The sequence below is a fragment of the Olea europaea genome, chromosome 10 (assembly GCF_002742605.1).
Source record: "Olea europaea var. sylvestris chromosome 10, O_europaea_v1, whole genome shotgun sequence".
Taxonomy (NCBI): Eukaryota; Viridiplantae; Streptophyta; class Magnoliopsida; order Lamiales; family Oleaceae; genus Olea; species Olea europaea.
Genome location: NC_036246.1, coordinates 37,124,886 through 37,144,283, shown reverse-complemented (window position 1 = coordinate 37,144,283; position 19,398 = coordinate 37,124,886). Strand labels below are relative to the sequence as shown.

General features: G+C 38.7%; 2 protein-coding genes across 2 annotated transcripts; both read right to left on the bottom strand.

The window, feature by feature from the left end:
- Positions 1 to 4,599: 4,599 nt before the first annotated feature.
- On the bottom strand, positions 4,600 to 5,397 carry LOC111400614. The gene is made up of 2 exons (XM_023028016.1): positions 4,917 to 5,397; positions 4,600 to 4,868 (listed from the first exon to the last, which is right to left on the bottom strand). Exons 1-2 carry the CDS (start codon positions 5,395 to 5,397, stop codon positions 4,600 to 4,602), a joined length of 750 nt encoding a protein of 249 aa, XP_022883784.1.
- Positions 5,398 to 8,227: 2,830 nt separating this feature from the next.
- LOC111402083 lies at positions 8,228 to 11,764 on the bottom strand. The gene is made up of 3 exons (XM_023030136.1): positions 11,361 to 11,764; positions 9,054 to 9,077; positions 8,228 to 8,930 (listed from the first exon to the last, which is right to left on the bottom strand). Exons 1-3 carry the CDS (start codon positions 11,554 to 11,556, stop codon positions 8,608 to 8,610), a joined length of 543 nt encoding a protein of 180 aa, XP_022885904.1. The 5' UTR covers positions 11,557 to 11,764; the 3' UTR covers positions 8,228 to 8,607.
- Positions 11,765 to 19,398: the final 7,634 nt, after the last annotated feature.

Genomic DNA, 19,398 nt, shown 5'->3' with positions numbered 1-19,398 from the left:
TCTCCACAAATCCCAAAAGGGATTGAAAGTATAGCGGACTGAAAAAATACCATCTCGAGACAACCTCCACCTGCTGCAATCACCATCTCCTACCCGAATTTGTGTTTCATGCAGGGCAGTCAAAAACAACGAATAATCTTCCAATTTCCAATCCTGTAAACCCCTCCCAAAAGTAATATTCCAACTACAGTCCCCATTATAAATGTTTAATACATCACCCACCATAGCAGTAGGCTCTAACGCAATGCGGTATTGATGAGTGATTTACGCTCATTATATTATGCCATTAATTTCATGATTTTGCTATCTTGGAGAGTATTTTAGAAATGCTAACAAGTGATTTTGGTGTTGTTTTGTAGATTGATGGAAGTGGAGAAAACAAGAGCTAAAAGAGGCCAAAGGAAGGAAATAGACAAAAGTTAGCGAAATTGGATGAAATGACCAAAATGTAAGGGATTCAAAGTTCGAGGATTAAAATGTAATTAATCAGAAGTCGTGTTGAAACTCACGATGAAGATCCGAGAGCGCTTGGAGTCAATTGGATGAAGGAAGGTGTCAAAGGGATCAAATTTAGTCAAAATATGATATCAAATCATTTTCCAACCTAAAAGTTACGCGCCGGAGTTTTGGTCTCACATTGAGACCTATTTCTAACATAGAAAACGATCGGATTGGGAAATTATGTTTGAAGAAAAGTTATAGCCCTTTGAGTTACCTTTTTAACGCATCTTGAATCATCTCAATTGGATATCGAATGAAGAAGTTATGGCAAAAATACTGGAGGTGAAAACTGAATTTTCCAGCCGAAGTGGGCGCCGTGGCGCCCAAGATGCTGAAAACAACAGTGAATGTGGCACCGTGGCGCCCATCTTGGGCGCCATGGCGCCGCTTGTGCGAAAAAACGAGATTTTATATTTTTGGAATATTTTCTTGGCCCAACTCAACCCTAATTCATCCAATAATCCCAACATACTATAAATACCATTTAAAAACCCTATTTTCAAAGAGGATGGAGGAGGCAAGATTGAAGAATTCAACCACACAATTTGAAGGAGGCAAAAATTGAAGACATCAAAATGAAGGAGGAACAACATCAAGGAATAAGATTGAAGATCTACCCAAAAGACTAGTTTTTCTATCCTTTTCCTTATGTTGTTTATTATAATTTGTATGATTTTCATTTATTACACCATGAATTAAACACTTTATCTAGGGGTTTGATGTAGCCGAATCAAGATTATGGTTTGATGATTTTATAATTATTTCCTTGATTTTCCCGCATATATTTAATTGTATCATGATGTTAATGCTTTTAATTGCCTGATCAACAATTGGATGATTTGATGCTAGTCAATTTCGGCGCTTGAGAGTGGGAATTTATGCGTGATCATAAGAGTGATACAACATAGAATTTATAGGTTTCGAGAGAAAGTATAAATCTGTGAAGCTTACTCCATAAAAGAATCAGATCTTTATTAAATTCTTGATTTTCAATTTTGAACAGAGATGTTAGAATTGGGATCTAGGGTTAATTTCTAATCGGTGCTCGAGAGAGGGGGTTAGAAATACATTAGGATTCTTGCTTTTAAATATGGGAAAATTAATTGGAATAATTTGAATTCGTTAAATCATAATTGAAAGTTAGGTGAAATCAATCCCTAGGCCTTCTCATTTGATAATTTGTATTCCCCAATTTTATCGCATCCAATCACGTTAGATTTAGTTTATATCATTCACTCATATAACATTCATTCATAAAATCATCAAATTGTCTAAATAAAGTAGAAATTTACATAATTATAGTGCTTAGTGAAAATTAAATTACAATCCCTGTGGGTTCGACATCCTTCTTCAAAACTATATTACAAAACTTGACACCGTATACTTGCGGTTTAAAAATCACGTTGCATAAATCGCGTGGCAAGTTTTTGGCGCCGTTGCCGGGGATTGTTAATTTGATTTTTACTAATATTATTACCAAGTAATTTCTATTTTAATTTAGATTTTTTTAAATTTATTTTTTTGGTTTTTTGTTAATTTTGGCTATCCACCCTGATCATTTTCGTTATTCTTTCCAGGAACTCCCCAATAATATATGCATGTTTCCAACATTGGCAAGAGAGCATAGCAACTGAAATAAGTAATCTCAATATGGATACAAATGATGTGGTTGTAGAAAATGTCTTCTGTCAGATTTGCTGGGAGATGCATTACACCGAGTACTGTTGGCAAACACCCATGAACCCCCATACAGTAAAGGTTGTAAGGTTTATACATTATTTAAAATGTCGACAAGAAGCGATTGACAACTCTGATGAAGACTATATGCCTTTGGAAGATTATGCACCTGACGATTGGAATGAGGACATCATACTTACGGGAAAAGGTCCTTCTATGTTCAATGAGAGGGTGATTGCAAAGTACTACAATAAACTGGCCAATTTGGAAGAGAGCAAAATATCGATTGGAGATTGGAGTTACTGGATTTAATTGAAAAGGTGGAAATACAATCCACTCGAAGGGGTTAAAAAGAAAGATTCCTCGTTGCTTGTGGATCTTGAATGTGGATCAATCGGTCAATCTGAAGAAATTTCAACGATCTTAGAAGAGCCTGAAGTGAATGACAACTTGATCACAAAGGAACCAAACGAAGATGCAGAAATCAATAAAGATAAAAGCAACATAAATTCCTTCGAATTCATTGATGTTAGAGAAATTGATTTTGTGATTAAGTCCGGTGAAGAAGTTGAAGTCTACATTGTTAAATTTGAATCGGATGGCCTAAAAAGATCCTATTACATTGAAAAGGACAACGATGAGATCTGGAGAAACAACGAAGAGTGGAGCAAAGTCAAAAGAAGAAAAATGGACAGGGCATCAAAAGCCTTCTTTAAAGTTCCATGATGCAATTGCCAAAGTCAAGTTAATGACAGTAAAGAAGCGCTTCTTGAGAGGCAATCCAAGCGTTTTATTTTATTTTTATTTTTATTTCGTTTTCTGTTTTTGATTAATATGATAGTTTCAGTTATTTTATAATTTCTATTTAGGAATTCATTAGCCATATCCCATCTTCCCTTAGGTTTATAAGTAGTCAAGTTGGTTGTTTGATGTTTGAGCTAAATAACACTTGTTCCATGTATTTAATATCTAAATTTGATTTTTCAGGAACATTACGTTGCAGAATAATCATACCAACTTTGACGAGGAGAACATGAAAAATCTCAAGTTTGGGGGTAAAAGTTAGAAGAAGCGTCCATCAAATTCAACGTCAGAGCATAAATCGTCATTGACAATTCAGATAATTCAGGGAAGTCCTCCTCATTTTCTTTTAATTTAACATTAGAGACAATGTTTAGTTTAAATTTGGGGGGAGTATATTATAAATTGTCTAGAATTGCCTAATTTTTTTTATTGTGTGAATTGTGTGCATTTAAAAAAAAAATTTATTTTATTTTATTTGTGTGTTTTGTTTTTAATTTCTTAATTGTATGCATTGATTAAAAAAAAATTTCTTTTCGTGTTTCTGCATGCTTGTGTGTGCTAGATAACCTTGCCGAAATTGATATGTGTAATTGAGAACATGCGTTGATTTATGAATTGTGGACGAGTTATTTGTTTGAGTTAGATTTTTGCTTATTCATGCGAAACGAAAATTATTTTTGCATGTGAGTTGATTGTAGCGTTGTGCATGAGTAGGTTGATTCATGTTTATAGGTTGGATTAGAGAACTTAGATGCTAAACCCAAACAACCTTTAGACATTATTATACCTGGAACCAAATATAGGATGTTTGGTAGATTAAGCTATTGTAAGGAAACTTGGAGATAAATGTGGAACTGAATCCATTTACACCACTTATCCATGAAGCCGCACCTCCTAAGCATATACAAAAGGAACCCCCCAGTTCACATGACCATATGACTTCTGAATATCGAGCTTACATAGCGTCCCGAGAATTCCCAAACACAATCTTGAATCAATGCATTCATTCGCTATAAGCACAGAGTCCAAAATCTGACGAGCTTTTACGAAAGCATTCTGAAATTTGGACACTACATTCCCGAGCACCTCCTTTAATCTGTTCGTCAGGACTTTCGCAATAATTTTATACACCCCACAGACTAGGCTAATAGGGTGAAAGTCCTTAATGTCGGTCGCTCCCGGTTTCTTAGGGATCAGCACAACAAATGTAGCATTAGAACTTTTTTGGAACCTGCCACGTTTAAAAAAATATGTAAACACATTTAAGATTTCCGATCGAACCACCTCCCAACAAGCCTTGTAAAATGAGAACGAGAAACCGTCTGGTCCAGGGGCCTTATCCTCGTTCATGCTAAACACTACCTCCTTGATTTCATCCTCCTCAAAAGGTCGCTCTAACCAATCGGCACCATCTCCCGTGATAGTAGAAAAATCCAATCCTTCCAACTCTGGTCTCCCCTCAAACTGCTCCTGATATAGATTCTGATAGAAATTCACCAGTTGGCTTCCAATTTCGAGTGGTTCTTCATAAGTTATCCCATCCACTTCCAACACCATAATAGAATTTTTGCGCCTATTAGAATTAGCGATCCTGTGGAAAAACTTAGTACATTTATCTCATTCTTTCAACCAATTGACCCTAGATTTCTGACGCCAAGCAATCTCGTCCATCTCCACCAACATCTCCAATTCTTCCCTTAATGCTCTACGTTTCTCCTTCTCCTCCCCAACCAACCTTCGACTCTCCTCCCACCTATCCAACTCATCTATCTCTGAAAGGCACTGAATTTTATGACAGTTCACATTGCCTACAACCTCCTCATTCCATTTCTTTAAATCCCTTTTGAAAGACTTCAACTTCTGATCCAACACAAAACTAGGAGACCCTATGATATCGTAAGATGTCCACCAAGTCTATACTTGCTCCCTAAAACCTTCAACTTTCAACCACATTTTCTCGAACCTAAAAGGCCTTCGTCCTCCACCCGTCCTGTTCCCAGTTAACATAATGGGGAAATGATCAGAGTACACCCTCCCCAATCTTCTCTGAATAACATCTGAATATTTAGTCTCCCACTCTCCGCATATCAAGAACCTGTCTATACGAGAAAGAACCGGTTGGTCCTGATTAGAAGACCAGGTAAAATCTCCTCCAATCATAGGCAAATCCACCAACATATTCTCCCTTATAAAGTCCGAAAACTCCTCCATAGCCCCCGTGAGTCTCCCACCGCTTGACCTCTCAATAGGAAATCGAACCACATTAAAGTCACCTCTTATACACGTTGGTAGATTCCACCAAGCCATCATTCCGGCCAGTTCATCCCACAAGCCCCGTCTACTTTCATTAGTATTAGGCCCATAAACACCTATGAACATCCACTGAAATCCATCCCCAATGTTTCTGAACGACATCGATATTAATAACAATCCTACACTCACCTCCTCCATCTCAAGCACTTTGGTGTCCCACATGACTAATATGCCTCCAGAAACCCCTGATGATCCCATAAACTGATACCCTACATGCTGTCCACCCATAAGCTACTCTGGTGTCCCACATGACTAATATGCCTCCAGAAACCCTTGATGATCCCATAAACTGACACCCCATATGCTGTCCTCCCCATAAGCTACTGACCACTGCCCTCGAGATGACCTCTATCTTGGTTTCTTGTAAGCAAACAAGATCCGCTCCCCAGCCCCTTAGCAGATGTCGACCACCCATCATTTTCCCAACTTCATTAAGTCCCCTTACATTCTAGCTAATGATTCGTGGTATCATTTTAACAGTCCGACATCCCTCCCTAGTACTCTATTCTTGTACTCTCCACCCTTGCCATCATAATTAATTGACCATTCGAGCCTCTTAAGTTCACGATCACCCTTTCTTCTTAGTTTGCCTTCTTGTTTACTCATCTCCTGTCCCCTATTGGCCTCCAAATCCTCAAATAATTGTAGTAATCTGTTTTCGTAACCATCACAAGACACGCCCATTAACTTACTGAAATCCTGAATTTTCTGTAGAACCTAGTTCGAAGGTGGGTGTCCAGCTTCGAATCCAATCAAATCCCCTGTTTTCTCCATCTGTATAACATCACTTTCTATTTCTCCCGTCTTGGCTCCATCTACCCACAACACCAGTGCTTTTTCCGTCCCCAAGTCACTTACCTTCATTGACTTAGAGTTCCTTCTATTATATGTATTCGCAACCCTTGTTGTCAAAGGTGTCGCGTCGTGCTCTATCACCCCTGAGGTAACTAGATCCTCCGACAGTACATGCCTCGTCCCTTGGTCACCTAGTAAAAGCCCGTCATCGTGTGGGACCGTGTCCATTGCACCCATCGTTACTGTCTCCAAGTTCACCATATTCGGCTCCCCTTCTTTAGACAAAGGTACCACCTCTAGGTCTACATTGGTCCCCGTGTCTACCTCATCCATATCCATCCCCTCTAAGACATCACCTTTGTCATATTTAGAGTGTCCCTCATCCGTTTCAGTCCGATCAATCGACTCACAAGTGATTTCGAGTCTTCCCTGCTTAACTTGATTATGTGCCGATTCCTTCTTATTCAAGCCCAATGCTTGTTTTCCAACAGCTGGATACGCATCCATACCCACCCCACACCTGTGGTAACATAACAACTTCTTGGGACCCATTTCATACTCACTTCCCACTAGCCTAATCAATTCCTCCAACGCTCCTTTCAATTCCTGGACACGGGCCATAATTTCAACCTTATTCAAACAACAATCCTGACCTTCGTTTACACTGACATTGACAGTCATCTCCTTTTGCTGTTGCCTTCGCTGGTCAGCATGCTTCGAGGCATGTAAGTTTGCTGTTACGTCTGCATAAGTCAATCTTTGTCGATTACGTTCATTTACCGATCGACGTTTGGCTTTATCCCCAACAACAAAAGAATCAACAACAGTTTGAAACACTCGCGAGATTGATGCCCATCCTTCTCCATTGGCACCTTCCGGCACCATCACAACTCCCTTCCGATGTCTATCCCCATACTGCGCTATCATCAAGTACCTACCACGGCGGTTCGCACAACGCTATGCCAAGAAGGCTCTTGATGACTCATTGAACCTAGAAACGAAATCCTCATGCTTACTAGTCACCCTCAACTAGTTCGCCATATTCACCATCCAAAGTGCACTGAACATTCCCATGCTAATTGCATTCGAAATCTTCGAGCCCCTTTCGGTCATTCTAACAGCACCAAGATTGGTAACAGAAATTGCAAACTCCTTCGCCTCAATTGAATTCATCCACTAACTTCCTTCCCTGATTGTATGTGAACGACATATTAGACGGCAAAATAGGCATCGTTATTGGACTGGGGACATTTTGCCCGTCATTCTGGTTTTTCGGCGCCAACGCGTGGGGTGACTATGGCCGAATTTTGCTGAATCTGGATTGGGCAACCCTATTTTCCGACCTGTACTTCGATCTTGACATCGGTGTCTCCAACTAGGGTGGCGGTGCTACGGTTTCCACCTAGGGTCGTCGCCTGATTATGTGGCTTATTAAGTAGCGTAAGGCCGGTGAATGAGGATTGGCCGATCGACATGATGTTGCAATCATCGACGACTGTAGCGATCGGTGGTGATGAGGTGTTCGGCGGTTGGCTAAGAGTGTGGCTTTTGCATGTTGGGTAGGAGAGATCCATTTCTATAGGCTCAGAGAAAGTTTGCTCACATGTTTTTTCACCGTCGTGGAGAGAATTGTTTTAGAATTCAAAAATTTCTAATGATCCTTTTAGTATTTGTCCAAGTTTATAGCATTTGAAAAGACAAGTGTGGCCAATCACTTCGTAACACAAGTCAAAATTAAGTCAACAACATTTAATTTTATCATTAGACCATCCGCATTTATTTTATATTGCTAACAGTGTAATCCTACCCATACATCAGGGGTTCATAACAGTGTCCAACCCTTTCATATAGAGGGAGACCCACTTCCAATAAAATATAATTTTTTCTAAATGAATCCCTTTATGTAAGAGGGTAGACAACGTTATGGACGTCGCATTATGTACAAATAGCATATTTCTTACTAATATTCTGGAGGTGCCAAGCTAGATGGAATGTCCATATGCATCCTATCCTCGACATTAACAGCTGTGTGTATATTTTTATCACAAGGAAAAGAAAACAATTGTAATCGTAAATAAAAAACAAGATTTTAACTTTATAAACTGTAAAAAGAAGTGTAAAGTGAACCACTGTGATATAAACCGAACATCTCTCCCAGTTTTGGGCACATTGAAGGACGAATATAATCAATACTTTCAACTATTCCAACATATAGATGAATATGTTCCAAACTGAAATTACTCCAACAATTTTTTCACGTACCTTTAGTAATGCTATCACGTAACACTTCTCCAAATGGAATCTTGTTACAAGTTTTCAACAAATAAATTGAATAGGGAAAAAGTCCAAAATTCCGAATACACGCTCAAATGGATTATCTGCTTTAGACTTGGATAATACTCACATACCTCATGCCCTCTTTGAGATTAGATGTGGTGGACAGAACTTCCATCTACTTGGGATAATTATATATGAAACCAACGGCGCTTTGCATAACCTGCATATCAGTGTTACTACTTACTGGGAATGAGAACGGGTGGTTCCCTCCTTCCATCCTCTTTGGCGTGCTCTCAGCTCCCACATAGAAGTCAGCCCTTTTTGTGCCAGTAGAGTTGCTTCAGCCTTTTCTCTAGCCTCTTCACATGTCTCCATCCCAGAATTGCACTTGTCTGCCTCTTTTTGGTATTGGGATGTCATTTTTTTAGCCTCAAGCAGTGCCATATCACCACGCTGCTGATTTTCCAAAGCTTCGTCTTCTCGCAGTTTTAATTCCTCTGACAATAGCTCTGCAAAGTTTTTTTGAGTATCTTCGGTCACATCAGGATCACGCTTTGCACAATCTGCAGAAAAGGAAGACAAACAGAAGAAAAGGCTTACTCTCAGGAATCAATGCACGGACATAATTTGAAAAGTCAAGGTAGTCCTGTATCTTCAGACTAAATAAATAAAAACATGGTTCTGACCTGCAAAGGATGCATTACTCAGTCCTGCAAGAGGGAAAAAAATGTAATCAGCAAAATCAAGATTTTGACAAGAACACCTGATGAAACATGGAGAAGGATGTCCATGTGTACATCGAGGAAAACCTTACCTAGGTCCTATTAGATACATGAATATCAGAAACGAGAAAAATAAATTACAAAGCACATACTACTATAAGAAAAAGAAGAGGCAGTCTACCGGCAAGAATTACACATGCTATGGAGAAAACAGTCGGTGCATGTTTAGATAATGAACTATTTGTCATAAGGGGTTCTTTTCATGTCAGAGACACTACAGGTTAAAGATCAGAACATGACCACCCAATAAATAAATCAAAGAATGAGACAAACCAACAATAAATGAGTCAGGTTACCTAGCACAAATATGATGTGACCTACTAACATAAGTTTATCCTTGCACAACTCGCTAGTTAATACTCCCTCAATCTTGAACTGAATGTCATAGGATAAACTCACATGGAGTGTTGGTAGGAGTTTAAAAGGTCAGTATTTGATGCAAGTTCAATTTTTCATCCCGAAACCAGTGTCCAACAATATTAATCAGTAACATCACATACTTTAAGAATACTGTTGGAAGAAAATGTCTATTCTAGGAAACAAGGCATTATTTCTAGACATGTTAGAAAGGTTGTGAGACAATTTAATTCCAAACAAAGGAATATTTGTGTTGTTTTTTATTCCAGATTTCTCTTGAGAACCTATAACTAGTTGATGTTCTATAGAGCTAAGACACTAGTCATTGAAGAAAGTTACAATACTGAAGTAAGCAGATAAACAGCCTAATATGATACTTCATCAAATAACCATCCCCTAAGTCCACTAGCAATAAAGAGCGTTTGAGCATTGAAAAATGGGTGGCTGCATTGAAATAAACAAAAATGAGTACCCAGAGGACTTTCTATGGTACCAGTTACATGTTTTTCTTGACTTCTTGACCTCTGAATGAGCATTTAAGGAAGGGTAAAATATTTGCAGCTTTATAACTCATTATTAAATGTCACGATGTGGAAATATGATGTACATATTATTAAAATAAACATCACATCCCACAATTCTATACTTGGCAAGTACGTAAATGATCATATAGGATAAACAACTCTTTTCATTTGACCAGTTAACTATCCATTATAGAAAGATATATCTCAAAATTATGAAGCAACACATTTGTTAGATGGTTTCATGTAAAGTCCAGCTAGGTGGTATAAAAAATTACAAAAAAATTGTAAGTGCAGCATGGCCAAAATAAAGGAATTTCTCAATTAGTATAGCATTGGCAATGCCATAATTAGAAGAGGGAAAAAAGAACACAAAGAGACATATTGAAAATTTTCAGTCTTGACCGGAGCCAGGAGAGTAGAGCTGTAAAGGCAAGGTTCACAAAATATTGTGGGAGCAAAATTGAAAATTATAAGGATATTTTTTGAAAATCTTGTGTGAAATCTTGAACAATCTATTGTAAAATCTTAGATTTCAAATTTAGTGTGGGGGAGATTCCACTGCCGCTAGTGTAGATCCGCCCTTGGTCTCAACAAACAAACAACAAGTGGAAGGCTCCATAGTGAACTTCGAATATTACTCCGATTAAAAATCTAGAAACAATCTAGACATCATGTTTCTTTCCCTTAGATCCCGCGTCCCTTAACCTAAAACCACCAATCAATACGAGGATAAATATGTGAATAGAAATGCATAAATATTAAGCCTTCTTACTGGAAAGGAATTAAATTCTGTTTTTTAAGAAAATCACAATTAACATCAATAACCAGAAAAACAAAGTAACATCAATTTCTTAGCTTTCCTTGTAGTTTATTTTCTCTCACATTGTCCTATTGCCACGGAACAGATTAAAATAATTTTATATGAAACACTTAATACCAAGAATTATGGAGTTATTCACGAGTTCATCGAATTTTGGCATATTTTACAGCTAAGAATCGAGAAGTATAACAAGAATGCAAGATAAATTTACTTATGAGAATAGAAAAACAAAGTTGATCATGGATTTCTAATAGTTGCTCAACATATCCACGAGTAAGAAGCAACCTTTAGTAATTTTGCACCTTTGTTCATCAATTTCAATTGAGCAATGACGGGAAAAAATTGATGTGGGTATCGATCAAAATGTGCTATATTGTGCGCAGATAAACTTCTAGCGCGAAATTACATATTCCCAGATGGTCAAATATGTGAAGTACCACTTTACCATCAGAGATCAAAGCAGATCCAAGTGCATATATGAATGTATATATGCAGTATGCGTATTCATACCTTGCGGAATGGTGAGATGAGGCTGAGAATCACAGTCACAAATGCAAGCAGGGCAAGTGGAGGCGGAAGAAGAGCGGCTGACGGCAGCTAAGCCTTCCAATAAGTGCCAATACAGAGGTGGGCCTACTATGTACCCTGCCAGGCACAATGCTATCAACCCCACAACAGCTTTCAAAACCCTAATTTTCACTGCCATATTTTGACAAAACTCTGTATTTCTGTTAGTGTCTTGCGTTTGTTTTTCAGCAGAGATGCATATACATATACGTAGCTGTATGTAAATGTGCAATGAGTGTTGAGAATAGTGGAATTTGTAGAAGATGAAGAGCAATGAGATCAGAATGTGAAAAGCAGGGAGGGATCACGATACCACCGACAGAAACCCGGGCCCAACCCTGACTGATGGGGAAATAAATACACGTAAGTCACCTGTGTCGTCAACAAGTTCCATTTTAGTCCCTCTAATTCCAATTTAAATTTTTAAATCACCGAATTTACGTTTTCTGTTCAACTTTGACACCCCAAAGGTTGTTGAGATCACGTTGGTAGATCCGAAAGAGAGGTTGATTAATTATACACGATGCAACATCTACAATTTGTATAGAACTTAATCATCAGACGACACTCTCGTATCCATACTTACAATATCTAATATTCACGGAACATAAAAACTTCTAGGGTGCTTATTTTCAAAATTTTTACTCATTTAAAGTATTGGAGTATTTTCGGATGATTTTCATCCTTGTCATGTCCCATGATTTAAACCTCATTTTTATCAGCTTTTCAATAACACGTTTCGTTAACTTTCATTAAAATATAGTGAAGGCTCAAGTTTGACAATTGGAAAATTCAATTCTATCTTTGTCAATGTATCAAATTTTTGTATCAAAAATGAAATAATTGATTTTTTGTGTAAGTTATTTATTTTACTATTTTATATTTTTTAATAAAGATTTTTGAAAGAAATTATAACTTGGATAATTCTATTTGTAGAGTTAAATGTTTCATTAGCCACTGAACTTTTGGGTATGTCACGATTTACTCAACGAACTTTTGAACTTGTCCCATTGGCCACTGAACTTCACCCCGTTACTGCCCATTACTCACCCGATCAGATCTGTTAGTTGACGTGTGTACGTGGCAGATGGAAATCTAGCTGGTCGGTTAAATCCTTAGAAGTGTTAAATGAATTTCCACTTAAGCATCCACGTCAGCATTGGAAGCACGCCTTTCTTTCTCCCACAAAATCAAACACACCTAACTCGAGATAATCATTTAACTCAATTCTCCAGTTCGTGAAATCAAACAATACCCATCCAACTGGAAGCCCTAATTTCCCCAGATCGTCTCGAATCGAAGCTCCAAATCAGGACACCTTCATCGCCCTGGTACCATAATCAACTTTTCGGTGGAGCGCGATCGTGATTTGAACTGCATCGAAGGTAAATTTCACATGCAATTGAAATCTAGAACCTTCGAAATTTGTTATTCCCTGTGTTGAAGCCCAATTATTTGAGTCGAGCCTTGATCCACCACTTAGCCCTAATTGTAACTTACCTTGTTTGGACAATACCCTTGGCATATATTCCTCTCAATCTCTCGGCCTCCATTTTAGAGTGAAAACCCCTCTTTGTGAGTCTCTCCCTCTCGGTCGTTTCTTCCCTCCCTCTCTGTGACCTTTGTGGTTGACATATTGTGGGTATTTTCTTGGCCTTCTCCTTCCTATATCCATAGCAACCGGACCTTGGTGGCACAAGGTGATATTGGAGTTGTCTCAAGAAATGGTGTCGATGTTTTGAGTAAACTGAGCCCGGTTTTGCATTGCTTGGCTGTGGAATTCGGTCCTACAGGTGGTATCAGAGCTAGTTGAAGCTTTCCCGGCCTGAAATTTGTCAAAAAATCGGTGGCAAATCGCGTTTTGGTGTTGAGGACCGCGGCTGCAACCTTGATTTTCGGCCAATCCAGCCACTTTCCGGCGAAACCGAACCCATATCTAGGTTCAGCAGGCTGAGGCGCTCCCTCGGCTGTGGTTCGTGGCGGCGGCGGCGGCGCGTGGCGACGGTTCCGGGCGAGCTTCCTTCGGGCAGTTTGCTTATTTTATTCCCCTGAACGCACTGACACTGTTTATTTTCTGTTTCAGGTTATATAGAAAAAGTTGGACAATTTTGCCCTCGGTGGATCGACGGTTGAATCTGCATATATCTACTGAATTACTTTAGGCCAAGATTGCGGTCCTAAAGCAGTAGATTCGCATCTCTCTCGATAATACGGACTCAGACACGTCCGCTCTGGTAAATTGGCTTAACCCGTTAATTTTTCAGCATTAGCGCGTCACCGTGTGGGGTGACAATAGGTTGGGGGTTGTCATTGCTTGGCAACCATTGCTTGTGCTAGAATTAGGGTTATGTGCTCTTAATTGATCCTTTTGATTGAGTATTTGGTTTTTTGGGGTTTAAAATCAGTTTTGTAATTCTTGGTGATCAAAATTATTGTGGGACTAGTTATCTGCTAGACGTATTTTTGCTACATTGTTATTTCCGCTGCTTACTTATTCCGTTAGAAATACCGTGACTTTACCCTTTCGAACATTCCCTTGATCTAAGACCGCGAGTCTTACGAAACCCTGGGAATCTAGAACGGAGTATATTATTGTGACCCCTAGGACTACTTTGTATGGTTTGATTGTGATTTTGTGCATTTTTGGCTATTGTGTGAAGATGACAACTCATAGTTTTGATTTGGGAATTTTTAACGGAAAGGGTGACTTTGCTATTTGGCAACAAAAAATGAAGGGTATTTTAGTCCAACAAAAGGTTTCAAGAGCCATTGAAGGCAATTTTTCAACTGATTTTTCACAAGAACAAAAAGAAGAAGCCGATGAGCTTGCTTATACCTCAATTATCCTACACTTGTCTGACGCTGTTTTAAGAAAGGTGGGTAAATTAAAAAACACCAAAGAACTTTGGAAGAAATTAGAAGACTTGTATTTGCTTAAGTCTACACCTAATAAGCTCTACCTGCTTGAACGTTTTTTCAGTTTCAAAATGGATTCTTCAAAGGATCTTGATGACAATCTAGACGTGTTTAACAAACTGGTGCAAGACATAGTTAATTGTGATGAGACTGTGTCCGAAACTTATAAGGCTATAATTTTGCTAAATGCAATCCCTGATTCCTATAAGGAAGTTAAGAATGCCATTAAGTATGGCAGAGACACGTTAACACCTGAAATTGTCATAGATTCCCTTAGAAGTAAAGAAATGAAAATTTAGGCTGAAAAACATGATAAAAGGAATGGTGAAGTACATATGATGCGAGGTAGAACTCAATTTAGGCAAAATAGTCATGAGGGATATCAAACTAGTGGCGAGTCAAGTGGTAATGGATGGAAAAAGAAGGAAAAAGGTAGGTCCAGATCAAAATCTAGAACTAAGGCAAGAAAATGCTATGGTTGTGGAAACACAGGGCATTTTATAAAGGATTGTCATAAGGAGAAGGGTAAGCTAAAAGCTAAGGAGAGAGATGAGGTAAATGTGTTAGCATCCACTTCTGATATAAGTGGTGGTGAGGTCTATATGATTACAAGTCCAGCTGCATACACTGCTGAATTAAATCTAACTGCTAATTCCCGCATTCATGAGTGGATACTTGATTCTGGTGCATCTTTTCATGTGACGTCGGAAAAGAGCTGGTTTTGTAAGTTGCATGAATCTAAAGTTGGGCATGTTGTGCTGTGTGATAACTTTGCCTATACTATCGCTGGAATTGGTGACATAAACGTAAAATTTGACACGGGTTTTGTGTATACGTTAAAGGATGTTAGATATATTCCTGAATTGTCTAGGAATTTGATTTCAGTAGGGAGACTTGAGAAGGATGACTTTACTGGTAAAATTGGAAATGGTATGCTAAAAATGATCAAGGGTGCTTTAGTTTCCATTAAGGGAATTAAGAAAAACGATATATACATTATTACTGGGGAAGTGATTAGAGATATGAATTCCTCTATCTCCTCTGTCAAGATTGCTCACACACACACATGGCACAATAGGCTTGCTCACGTAGGAGTCAAGGGACTTAAGCTACTTAATGAAAAGGGTGCTTTTGGTAATGACTGTGTGTTAGATTTGCCATTTTGTGATCATTGTGTGCTTGGTAAGCATCACATAACTTCTTTCTCCACGAGTGTTAATAGAGCTAAAGGCATGCTCGAATATGTGCACTCTGACCTTTGGGGCCCTGCCAGTAACCCCACATCTGGTGGTAATAGGTATTTCCTGTCTATTATTGATGACTACACTAGGAAAGTGTGGGTCTATCTTTTGAAGGATAAATCTGATACCTTCAATAGTTTTAATATTTGGAAGAGACAAGTGGAGAACCAGACTGGCAAGAAAATCAAATTTTTAAGGACTGATAATGGCCTAGAATTCTGCAATAAAGAATTTGATAGTATGTGTAAAGAAAGCGGCATAACTAGACATAAGACTGTTCCCTACACCCCTCAGCAAAATGGGGTAGCAGAAAGGATGAATAGAACCATACTTGATAAAGTACGTTACATGATGATCAGTTCGGGTGTTCCCAAGTCATTTTGGGGTGAGGCTGTTATGACAGCTTGCTATTTGATTAATCTTACACCCTCTGCTGCATTGAATGGTGATACTCCACATGAGAGATGGTCTGGTAAACTGAGTGATTACTCGATACTTAGAACGTTTGGCTGTACAACTTTTTCTCATCAAAGTGAGGGTAAGCTGGAACCTAAAGCTAGGAAGTGTGTTTTCTTAGGATACCCCGAAGGTGTTAAGGGTTATGGATTATGGGATAGAAGCCAAAACGGAGTTAAGATCATCATAAGTAGAGATGTCACGTTTAACGAAAAAGAAATGCCGTGTATTAAAGGGAAAACTGAACCCGAAAGTGAAGTAGAATCGGGTGAAGAGAGAGACCAATTTAAGGTGGAGTTAGGAAAACTCAATCCACCTGCCCCTACTGTCTCAAATGAGGTGGAGACTCAAACTCAGGAACCCGAAGCTGAAAATAGTAACGAAATAGTGACAGAAGAACACTATGAGGAAGAGAACCCCTTAGCTAACTATAACTTAGTTAGAGATAGAGAGAAGATACAGTCGAGGGAACCTAGAAGGTTTGATTTTGAATCTGAATTAGCTTTTGCCCAGTCTAGTTATGAGGAACTAGCTGAAAAAGAGCCAAAGTCTTTTGAAGAAGCAATAGGCAGTGATCAATCTAATGAATGGCTTAAGGCAATGAAAGAAGAGATGAGTTCTCTGGAAAAGAATCATACTTGGGAGCTAGTACCTAGGCCTAAGAACAAATCAATTGTTGATTGTAAATGGGTTTTTAAGGTTAAGGAAGGAACTAGCAGTTTGGAACCCCTAAGGTTTAAAGCTAGGTTAGTGGCTAAAGGCTACACACAGAAGGAGGACGTTGATTATAATGAAATTTTCTCACCAGTTGTTAAGTTCACCACTATTAGGGTCATGCTCGCATTGGTTGCACAATTTGACTGGGAACTTGAACAACTTGACGTAAAAACTGCTTTCTTACATGGTGAGCTTGATGAACAAATTTTCATGAATCAACCTAAAGGCTTTAAGGATAAGTCAAAACCTGATTATGTGTGTTTTTTGAGGAGATCCTTGTATGGGTTAAAACAATCTCCTAGACAGTGGTACAAGAGGTTTGATTCCTTTGTACTCACTATAGGGTTTCAAAGAAGTAAATTTGATCACTGCCTGTACTTTCAACACAATGAGACTGATGATAATTATCTGTTTTTGTTGCTCTATGTGGACGACATGCTTTTGATTGGATCATCCTCTAAGTGGATAAATGACATAAAAACAAAATTAAGTGGTGAATTTGACATGAAAGAACTAGGTAAGGCTAAGAGAATCTTAGGTATTGAAATTGAAAGAGATAGGTCAAATTCTGTTTTGTTTTTACATCAGTCTCCATATATATCCAAAGTATTGAAGAAGTTCAATATGAGTGAATGCAAACCTATCACGTTGCCCCTTGCTAATCATTTTGTTCTATCTAAGGAACAATCCCCTTGCAATGAGCGTGAAGTTGAATACATGAGTAGAGTACCTTACTCAAATGTGATTGGTTCCATAATGTACTTGATGGTTTGCACTAGACCTGATTTAGGTTTTGCTGTTAGTACTCTCAGTAGATATATGGCTAATCCGGGACCTGAACATTGGGAAGCGCTAAAGTGGCTGTTAAAGTACTTGAAGGGTACTAGTAACGTAGGCTTAAAGTTTAGTGCTAATAGAGAAGGCATAAAATTAAAAGGTTTTGTAGATGCTGACTATACGGGTGATAGGAACTACTTCATGAATTATGTGTTCTGAATGATTATGTGGTAGTGTATTCCGATAGTCAGTCATCCATACATTTATGCAAAAATCCTGTTTTTCACGAGCGCACTAAACACATTGATGTAAGACTCCACTTCATTAGAGATATAGTATCTCAAGAGGTGGTAAGACTTGAGAAAGTTCATACCCACTATAACCCATCTGATATGGGGACGAAGGTACTGCCACTGGCAAAGTTTAGGAGTTGCAAGGAACTTCTAAACATTGGTACAGGTAAATGATTTCCAATTTTATTGTTTTTCAATTAGAGGTGTCACTAATGGGAAACAATTTTCTTTGCAGGTCCTTTGACACCAAGGTGGAGGTTGTTAGGCAATTTTTGTTGTCAAACGACCTCCCCGGGCAATGATGTAACCTCGGTTGTTTATTATCAATCGGCCTCGGCCTAATGATTGATTAGCACGTCGACACAATTAACGAGACAACACAATCCACTTTGTTATGGAGCGTTCGAAGTAACCTATTTTATAGTGTTACTCACGGTTCTCGCACCATTCCTTGGAAGGCTATGTGTTGAGGCCCAATTATTTGAGTCGAGCCTTGATCCACCACTTAGCCCTAATTGTAACTTACCTTGTTTGGACAATACCCTTGGCATATATTCCTCTCAATCTCTCGGCCTCCATTTTAGAGTGAAAACCCCTCTTTGTGAGTCTCTCCCTCTCGGCCGTTTCTTCCCTCCCTCTCTCTGACCTTTGTGGTTGAAATTTCAATTACTTTTCAACTGCTGAATTACAGAAGCATTCTGGTAAGTAGTAAAATGCCAACTGACACATCACAACATATTATCATAAATCCTGCCAACATATTAATATGTTCTCAAAAATATATACCCATCACAAATCAGCAAATGCTACTTCCAAACATTTATATGTTCTCAAAATATATACCCAAGCTGTCATGCCAGTGTTCTGTCAAAATATATACCCAAGCATTAATATGTTCTCAGCAAATACCAATTGAGACTTCAAAAGCTAGTCCAAAATACCGGTGTTCTGTCAAAAAGCATGTACCGTTTGTTAGATTTGATGGAGAAATATATGCCCATTCAAAAATCAGTATAATGGCAGATTCTGTCCAACGTCCGACAAAAATATGTGGTTAAAGCTTTCCCTCAAAACACATAATTACTGCTTGCGAATGCTCGGCCCTGCCGATGCCATCTGCTTCATGCATTGTCGTCTTCCTGCCCTTGATGTGTTCCTACTGGCAAATTCCGCATTCCCCTTGAAATACCTGCTCCTGTAATGCAATAATGATTGTCGAGCCAACATTCGTACGGAGAGCCTCTGTTGCATAAGACTGCAACCCCCGACACTGCTGTTACAAATTTCCTACCAAAACTTCTTTCGCATACCTTCGTATCTTCCACGCCACATTTATGCTAATATCAGTACAGAGATCCTTCTTCACTGTTGCCAAAATAAGCTCAGTTTTCCAGTCCGGTCAGCCTTGAATTACTCTATATATCGACGTGTCAAGAATATGTAATTGCAGTGTCTATTAAATTGATCCCGACTATAGCTCGAAGTGTAAGATTTTACTTGCAATCTCTCGAATGCATCCATTCTAGAAGCCCATATTCGTCATTTGCAACCCAGTTTACAAATTCCTTGCACTCGTCTTTC

What these genes read in the sequence shown, in the direction of transcription:
- LOC111400614 (XM_023028016.1), bottom strand. Translation starts at nt 5,397, where the DNA reads ATGTCGTTCAGAAACATTGGGGATGGATTTCAGTGGATGTTCATAGGT. An exon ending in AATGTGGTTGAAAGTTGAAG is followed by an intron (nt 4,869 to 4,916) that starts GTTTTAGGGAGC and finishes ACGATATCATAG; the next exon opens with GGTCTCCTAGTTTTGTGTTG.
- LOC111402083 (XM_023030136.1), bottom strand. Translation starts at nt 11,556, where the DNA reads ATGGCAGTGAAAATTAGGGTTTTGAAAGCTGTTGTGGGGTTGATAGCA. An exon ending in TCATCTCACCATTCCGCAAG is followed by an intron (nt 9,078 to 11,360) that starts GTATGAATACGC and finishes TCCCTCTTGCAG; the next exon opens with GACTGAGTAATGCATCCTTT. An exon ending in GAGTAATGCATCCTTTGCAG is followed by an intron (nt 8,931 to 9,053) that starts GTCAGAACCATG and finishes CCTTTTCTGCAG; the next exon opens with ATTGTGCAAAGCGTGATCCT.